Here is a 9,460-nt window from a genome sequence, read left to right as displayed (position 1 = left end):
ATACATGAAAAGTAGTATTGATTTCTCTCATAAGTATAACGTTACCGTATATTATTTTCTTGATATCATTGTTGTTCATTCATCAAGATATCAGCTTTGCAATGCAAATGCCAAAATAGCAAATACCAAAGTAGGAACAGAATGATACATCTTTTCTCTTTATTTTGCATATCTCTGCGAGCATAATTATTCATAATTATTCTGCACGTGTGAATAAAGTAAGGGGCATTAAAAACACGGAAGGGAGAGAGGCGGTATTCTCTGCGTGATTTAATAACATAAGTTTTTCATTATTTGCATTTTTATATCTTTATTTTTACATCTTTGACAAATTTTCAATGCAGATTTTATTTTCGAAAATAAATAAATGCTTTTACTGCAAATGTCGCCGGTTTACAAAGATTATATTTCAAAACATTCACCGTTAGTACTAAAAATGTATAATATATACAACGTGAACTATAGATTTCTAGTACTCTGAATTTGGAACACAGCCAAATAAAATTTTGCGGCGTTAGAATTTGTTTGTTTTGTCAAATACAGATGATGCATGGTGGCACAAAACACAAAATATTCTCAAAATAATAAGTTAATTCGATTTTTTGTTTAACGTTTTAGATGTAAACATTTATTTTTCATATAAATTTATAATGATTTTATGCTACGTCCAAATGTGTGTAATATATTTATTAGAAATACTAAAGATTAGAATATCGCGCAATTTGTGCAGAAGCTCAAATATCACATTCAAGTGAGTATTTCGTATTGTTACAGAATGACATTGAACACGAGATAAAAAGACTGAACGGTCGAAATTTAACTGCAGGTAAATGAAATTACTTATGAATCTCGATTTCTAAAATAATTGAATAAGTTTTATGCGAGATGTGTAATAATAATCGGATTTTGTTAGATGTGTCTTTGAATGGCAATTTGAAATTTGAAGAGCAACTGCGATCATCTTATACGCCATCAAATCAGTTATACGACTCCGTCAGGACGGATTATAGGATTCGTAAAGAAATTTCCAACAACTATTTCGAACAGAAAACGCGAAATCGTAAGGATATTAATGAACTTGCTAAAGAGAAGGTAAGTGACATTCATATGAAACAACATAAATTAATTTTAGTTATATATCCAGACATTTATTTATACATATTTATTTATATATATCTATTTTTTAATAAACTGTACATACTGAAAAATATAAAATTTTAATAATAATATGTAATTATTAAAGAAAAAAAATGCAAAAATATACGATTTGCAGGAAAGTGCTATTTTCAAGGGAGAATCAAAAATTCCAATATTATCAATGCGTGAACGCTACAAAATAATATTGCAAAATCGTGAAAAATCTATCAACCTGGAAAATTTCAATTTTGATTCACAAAAGCAAACAAAGAATGCATTAAATAGCAATAGGAATCGGATAAATTTACAGCAGGATACTGGGTGAGCATTATTAATATTTTTACACACTCTATACATAATTTGAGAGTAATTTAATAGTAATTAATTAACTTGTTAAATGTATGTAGGTCATATGCGGCTATATATCAACGGCGAAAACGTCTTCATTTAGAAGAGAGTCAGTCATCGAATCAAACATTTGATTCACATTACAGTAATTGCTATCCACCTATTTGTACGAATACTTTAGCAACAAGCAAGGAATACAGTGTAAGTTTTTTTCATATCATACTTTGAGTAATATAAAGACATATGAATAAAAATTTTAGAAGCATGTAAAATTGCTTTTTTTTGCAGGATATTATAGGAAGCAGGGAGACAATATTTTCTGATGACAATTCGAATGTACGTCTCAGTGAATTTGTGGACTGTGAGAATTTTTCAGATAAAACCGAAAATTCGAGTTGCACAATAGGACGTCAACGATCGTTGTCTAGAAATATGCAGCAGTCGACGCTTGTCGAAACGTAATTCTCTATAAATTCACATATTTCGAATATACAACACTTTTTTTCGATTTAATTGATTTCCGCGTTTATAGATATAGTTCGATTTATGAACAGCAAAGGAAGCTTACGGATAGAAACGCATATCGATTACTGCGAATTGCTGCAAATCCCCCGACTTATATGTATCAGGAATCTCAGGATTTAAGTTCACCAATTTCTGCAAACGACAATAGGAACGTATATTCGGTAAGACTATTTTGTTTTCTAATTAAAATCGCTAAAATAAATAAACTATTAAAAAAATTAAAAATAAACTAAATATTTATACATTGTATATTTCATGTAAATTAATATATACGTGTATTTTGAATATGACCATGTACCATATACAATATTTGAAATATGTATATAAATAAGAAATCTCTAAAAAACGTAAATTTCCATTTTATTTTAATTTAAAATTAAAGAAACAGAGACTCGAAATGGTTTCGTCGAATTCACAAGAGAACGGTCATTTCTTCGCGGAAAACTTCCCCGATCCTCACCGCAGGAGACTACGATCGTTGTCTCCGTCGCAACTCCATCGATCAAAACAGTTCGTCAAATTGGCTTCCAGTAGATTTCACGCTACGTCGATGTATGACATGTGAGTATCTCGTTTTTTTCGAATCTAAAACGCAAAATAAAATTCGCATTCTAACGCAAGTCAATTGAAGTCTTTTTGTAAACGCTCAAGCAATATTCCAGACAAGATCGATTTTGTCCTAAAATAACAACTAGCAAGATATTAGTGTATCGATCACATAAAACGATATGCGTAAACTTCTTCGGGACATCGGCGGCTTAACAAATTTGTGTTTAAAATTCCAAACACACAGATTTAAAACACGACACTCCGCATGCAACTTGCGCGATAATTTTTATAACTAAAGAAAACGAGATCATTGAAGATAATTATGTTAATTACAAAGCTGTGATACATTTTTCAGATAAACAGTGAGACTGTATAATACGAACGCGCACCACAGGTACGCGACCTCATATTTCTTTTAATCTAGATCTCGTGACATACGTTATTCTCAACACACTTAAACATAAGCGGTAAGATTCAAATCGGTGATAACGGCAGACCTGGATTTTAAGTCGGTAAAATTTTCTTTGCATGTCGACAATTTTTAATGCCAATAAATCCGATCGGAGCTTTGAATTTCTGTTCAAAAAACCCACCGATTTTATCAAAATTGTGTAGGAATACTTAATATTTAACGCGCGTAGATTCACAAAAGTCGTGTTACATTAAGCGAGCGATTTCGAACGCTCGAGTTAGCTGGTCGATAAAATGAAACTAGTAAGATTTGTATTGTTTTACACGATTTTTATTGGACGCACGAAAAAAAAGTGTCGCGTGTTGCACAACAGAAAGAAATTGATCGTATGTCTCTTGTGCAGAAATTTGTAATAATTATTCGCAGCTTGAAATTCATAGCGTTCGATGCATTAACGACGCAACCGAGAATTATGCATGTTGCACATGCGGGATGCACTATTTTAGATTGTCGAAACACCTTGCTGTGTTTCGCGCGCGCTATCGTTCATTCCGCCGTACTGAATATTTTATGCCTAACGTAAACTAACGTACACTTACTGATTGCTATTCAATATGTCTATTTTTAAGATATTCGCTGAGATATTAACAAAAACGTTACATAAAATCAGAAGTTTCGATATTAAATTTCTTTCATAATATCCACAGTAAAAGAGTTCATACATATATGTTTACATGACATAGCAATAAGATTAGAAATTACATTTTAGCGCGCAGACATTTAGAATCAATTTTTTTTGCAAAAAGGAACATTATATAATCATGTGTATAATCATTCAATTCATTGAATAATCATTGTTCCCCTTAAATCAACAAAAATTATGTTTACAATACAAATTTTCTGAAGCTATAAAAAATTTGTGTGAGACGTATTTTCAAGACAAAAAAAATGATGTGGAAATAAAAGAAAGACACAAGTGCAGTTTAACACTTTCTTTAATCTTCTTTAGCCACGTCTCAGCCGAATCGTGATTTGACAATTTTTCCTTCGTTACCATAGATCGAGAAGGATTAGTTAGAGTCAAACTCGGCTTAATAGTCTTATAAAGTAATTAAGGAAAGAATAGTAACATCGAGCGTGGAAACAAAACGGCAGAATGTTTGCAACCAATATCAAAATACAAATTCAAACTTTCATATCTTTGATAAGAAAAGATTTAATTTTTGTTGCCTTATTATTTTATATATATATATTTTAAAGTTTTCTTTCACACACACTCATTTCTTCCCTTCTCTTTATTGTGTTTTATCTCACTTTTTATCTCATTATTTTGGAAGTCCAATCCAATACTTTTTTTCAATTTCTTATAACTTTTTGTATTATTTTGTTGTATTATTTTTTTTCCACGCGTCTACAGTTGAATCAAAACTACAGAAGCACAGTAAAAAGCGAGGAAACCAGTGGACACAGTGGGGTAACGTGGGGTGGCGAGCGGTCAGCGTCGGGAGGGAACGCTTGCTTGCCGTCTCAACTACGTGCCACAGTCGTACATACGTCGTCGATTGTCTCGCAAGCGGGTGTTTCTCATACACAATTATGTCTCCTTGTTTACATTTTTTGCTTCTTCCGGTTCTTCCTGGAGAATCCGTCGCGGAAAAATGCGAAAGGGCAAAATGACAAAGTCTGTTCACTTATATAAGAACAATTACGCGTACATTGTTACACCGGTCGTAAAGCAATTGTGTATATGAGAGTTGTCGACCTCCGACCGGTCTCTTGAATTGGACGGCGGTGATGAACGCGAGAAACACGTTTTTTCTTAAGTACATCGAGTACATTGTGCGCATTCGTGACACGTGGAACGGATTGTGTTACGCAAGGCTCTTGAAAACTTTGAGCTGTGCGAGATGATAGCGTGATGAACATAATAATCGCAATCGAATCGTTACTAATTCGACGAACTTGCACGCGACAGACGTAGAATAATTGCGAATTTGACCGTATGTAGGTGTATATAGCAATTTGACGACTATTGCATATGAGTATATTAAAATCGTGGAAGTATTACACAAAAATAAAACTCGGTCATCAAACAAGGGAAAAAGAAAAAAAAGAAATTTAAATTTTATATCAAAAGCATGAAATGTAAAAATTATAAGTTTATATGTGCATGAAAAGGAAAATGTCGATTTCTAGAGAAAGACTGACATAATATGAATAACAAACAATAAAACGGATATAAATATGCGTCACTCGTTCGAAGAAATACGAATACGTTAGAATACGAATTTCTTGGACAACTGATCGATAACTAATCTCCAGCTTGATCTTCCGTGAGTTTCTGCCGTTCGGATATTCCGACGCATCAATTTTTGCGTTTTGCACGTTTTGCAACGCAACGATCTGATGGTAGCGGTTTTTATCAACGTTTGAAATTGTTATCGATTAATTCTTTGATGTGCTTGCGCTTGCTTAATTCTCTTTAATCCTACGATTTTTTAAAAGGTCAAGGCATGTTCGATATGTGGCAACGATTGACCTCTTTTAAAATATTATTCTTGTGCCATTAAATGTCAATAATTAAATGTACGTTTATGTTTCAATCCAAAAAACGAAATAGAGAGGAAAATATTAAACTGGACAAAATTAAAAGCTCAACAGGCTACATACTTAGCGCGAATAGAACATTCTAATTTTTTTCTCAATAGTTTTTCAAAATACACATAAGAAAATAATATATCTTACTTCAACCGAATAATTAAGTTATTAAGAGATTGGCCTATAAACTGTTTAATAGCAGCAATTATCCCTTCTATTTAAAAAGTATTAGTCAATTGTAATGCAAGAAGTCCAACAGTAGATAATTTTCAATAAAATAGGACGTTATACGTACATCTATCGTAAGAAATAATTCGTGGAAACTATGACGCGACAGCATTCGAGAATCGGTTCCACTGGTGAGATATATTTTGTGACTGTCGCTGAAAATTTTCGAGATTAATGAAAAAAAAAGAAGAAAGAGTATGGTCTTCAGAGCTTGCACGTGGCCAAGTGAGATAAAAGAAGAGAATGGCGTTGTCGTCGATGAAATATCGGCAAACAAATCTACCGAGCGCAAGATTGCGAACGCCATTTTCCGTTGCTGCCCGTGTATGTTCCGGTGCAGGAAATCCGTCGACATCGGCAACGATGATAATGATGATGAAAACGATAGAGTATCCGTCTCGACTGTCATTACTTCGACGACTACACCGGTCATCGCCTTGAGACTGAGTCGAAACAGCGATACGGTGTACGTTGTTTATCGATTTATAACGATTTTTGCGAAGACAAAAACATGATTGCACGATTCATAAAAAATAATTTTAGTATTACAAACAAGATCACACAAGGGCGAGCTGTCAATCACAAAGAGTTTGTTAAATTTTGTTATTAATGAAGGAGACTTGAATTATATATAAGATACACTATATAAAAAATAGTAAAAACTGCAAAGAATGCTTTAAAAAACGCAACAATAATGATAATATATTTTGTATTAAATTTTAAGAATTTTCTTGAATTTAAATCGTTACTAATTAAGATCAACAGGTATAAAAGTTATATTCTGTGCATAATTTAATATGGTCAAACATATAAAGACACGCTTAGCCTTCCTCATCAAGCGTGACATCTTTGCGCTGTTTTATTTATATCTCCGTGCATAGCTGCTTCGCGATTCCGGAACCGATGTAGCTATGCAGCTACGGAATAATAATAATAAGACCTATGTTCAACTATGTAAAAGTGTATATGAAAATATACCGCACAGTATGTACGCGTAAGATGTGCGTCGTCACTAACACATTAACATGCGCCGCACGATGTGAATTGGTTGTAAAAGTTTGCAAAACACAACTTTCTCTGATCCTAGTCAATTTTCTATTTCTATATCACAGCGATAAAACATCGGCGGTGAATGAAGAAGAATACAACACACAGAACAAACGCCACTTCTCACCGGAGACATACCACGTACATACCGTGAACAAGGAGGAATCGCGGTATCAAGGTATATATGTACATAAATAATTTTCTTTAGAAAAGATCGTTTTCTTAATACTTAAGTTTTTATTTTAATTAGCTTTATTGAAATAAAAATTAAATATTTACTGTTAAAACATACTTGTATATACATATTATAAAATATATTTCAATATATGTATAAGTATACTCAGTTTTTAATCTCAATATCTAACATTTTTTCACAAATATTAAACACGTTGATTTTGCAATAAATAATACTTAGAATTGTTCAGAAACGTTAATATATTTTTACTATACAGCTCACTGGAGAATTGGCGCGTTGTCTAAATATATGAATTTTGCGTTTCATCGTATCGTAAAATTAAGATGAAGCTTTAGCGTTAAAGTAAAAATGCACGATGATGCGCATAATGTTAAACAAATTATATAATGTTGCTTTTGGCTCGTGCATATCTCTGTGGATGTAACAAAATGGAGCGAGAGGTTCTTCACCTCGTGCGTGCATATATAGAGCTTAAACACACCGGTAATCAATATTTCGCTGGTCAAGTTAAGTATACGATCGAAACTTGTGCGTTGCTGTACGAAAAGCTAGATCGATAGCACATCCACGTCTCACATTGTAACAAAATATCAAATTAGATAAAAAAGTATTTACGCTAATTTACGCAAAAACACACAATTTGTGATAATAAATTCTCTTGAAAATTGTTTCTATTCTATTTTAAGAAATTATATAGAAATGTGTTTTAAATTGTACGCGAAACAATCACGGATGATGATTGTCTGAATTCTTAGAATTTCTGCGTTCGTTCTCAGTCGGCGAGCGCGCACGCGAATGTTCTAAGAGCGCGAGCAGTTCGTCGTCGGACGTTTCCAGAAACGATCAGCAGAATGCGGAGAATCGGGAGGCGGCTTTACAACGAGATTACAACGGTAATGACAACAGCGAATCGTCGACTCCACGAAGCCGAGATGGTGACAATCCGGCGTTTGACGTTATCACGCAACAAACGGCAAATCACCCGAAGGACGACGTCGACTCGTTCTTCGTAAGTGTTTTTGACTATTAAAATATATTTGCAGAATTTCTCACAAGTTAACTTTTTTTATTTGATATTACTTTTATCGCTAGTTTGTTTTGAATTAAATAATTTTATTTATATAATTTTACATAAATAATTTTAGATACCACTGAATACCAACAAAATAGAATATCCGGTCAAAACGGTGCCGACTGTGGATGAAGCGTCAAAGGAATGGAATAGCGAATATGATACGAAGCCGACAAGTAGAATCGGATCAATTTTGCGACACTCAAATCATAACGAACTGAATGAGAGCAGCAACAGAAACAGCTCCGATGTTCTTGTGCAGCCGACGGACGATAAATCAAGCGCAAGAAGAAAATCTACCGTTACGGTGATTCCGGACAAACTTACCTACGAAGATCCGGAAATATATAAGGAGTCACTGCAAACGAGAGCTGCGAGTCCTAAGAAATCAGAATTATTGTATCAGTCACCTAATGACAGTGCTCATCACTCGCCGAGCTCCAACTCGCCATCCAAGCAAAATTCTCACTACTCACGAAATTCGGTTAGTAAATAGATATACAATCAGTAGATAGATAAATATTTATCGAAGCTATATTACAAATATTTTTATAATATTTATAATATTTATACAAACACAGCAAAAATGAACTGCACGCGCGGTCGCTTTTATGTTCTCAAAAATTGTTTTAATTACCCTGGCACCTGTCTGTGTTTTTGCTGTCATGTTGCCGAAAACAAAACGCTTAAGTTTACAGCAAATTTAGAACAAGGTAAGTCAGGCATTTGTCTTTGGTTTGACATGACACGTATTTAACATGTGTTGCCGACAACTTGCTGTATATTTGCTGTCAACGGTTTATCACTAACATAAAGAGCAACATGACAACAAGTTGAAAACAACACGTCATAAATTTCAGCAAAAATACAATATGTCGAAAACGGACAAATATATATTCAATAACACATTGCTCTGTGAAAGGGGAATTAATTAATTCNAGATTTCACTCAAATTAATCTTTGGAGATCTGATTTAGTTCGCCGATCAACTGATTAACTCGATGAAAGGACCCGGAAAAAATCCTAAGGTGATGAGTGGGATTTGAACTCGAGACCTTCATATTTGCAATCCCTGCACTCACAAGGAGAGTGTACACCCTGTGGGTCACCGATTTTGATGCAATTTTGCAGAATGGTAGTACGCATATAGAAATAACAAATGCTATTCGGAGACGATGCAACTCTCAAGCATTTGCGAGAAATCGCAGTTTGAATTTTCGCGTGCTACTTAAGTACAATTCGAAAAGAAAGTTTTTCGAAGTGGCGGCGTGGCGCAGCGGACTAAGCGCCGCGCTAGTAGTCCGCGGGTCGCATGTTCGCGCCTATGCTAGTTTTGTCTTTTTTTTTT

At 33.9% G+C, this 9,460-nt stretch overlaps 1 protein-coding gene across 5 annotated transcripts in view; it reads left to right on the top strand.

Moving 5' to 3' along the window:
- The window catches only part of LOC109860437, a 57,511-nt gene that overhangs the window by 15,130 nt on the left and 32,921 nt on the right, over window positions 1-9,460 (top strand). For 4 of the 5 annotated variants that reach the window (XM_020439522.1, XM_020439518.1, XM_020439519.1 and 1 more), the window contains exons 11-20: window positions 775-826; window positions 914-1,092; window positions 1,274-1,458; window positions 1,545-1,686; window positions 1,774-1,943; window positions 2,018-2,171; window positions 2,393-2,571; window positions 6,910-7,022; window positions 7,796-8,049; window positions 8,186-8,596. In XM_020439522.1, coding sequence (XP_020295111.1) covers window positions 775-826; window positions 914-1,092; window positions 1,274-1,458; window positions 1,545-1,686; window positions 1,774-1,943; window positions 2,018-2,171; window positions 2,393-2,571; window positions 6,910-7,022; window positions 7,796-8,049; window positions 8,186-8,596 — 1,839 coding nt within the window. The remainder of the gene's footprint in view (window positions 1-774; window positions 827-913; window positions 1,093-1,273; window positions 1,459-1,544; window positions 1,687-1,773; window positions 1,944-2,017; window positions 2,172-2,392; window positions 2,572-6,909; window positions 7,023-7,795; window positions 8,050-8,185; window positions 8,597-9,460) is intronic. The other variant, XM_020439521.1, reaches the window with a different exon arrangement.

Source organism: Pseudomyrmex gracilis, unplaced genomic scaffold (assembly GCF_002006095.1).
Source record: "Pseudomyrmex gracilis isolate BER0280 unplaced genomic scaffold, ASM200609v1 scaffold_387, whole genome shotgun sequence".
Taxonomy (NCBI): domain Eukaryota; kingdom Metazoa; phylum Arthropoda; class Insecta; order Hymenoptera; family Formicidae; genus Pseudomyrmex; species Pseudomyrmex gracilis.
Note: the sequence above shows the minus strand (reverse complement) of the source record. Positions and strands in the feature narration are given on the sequence as shown.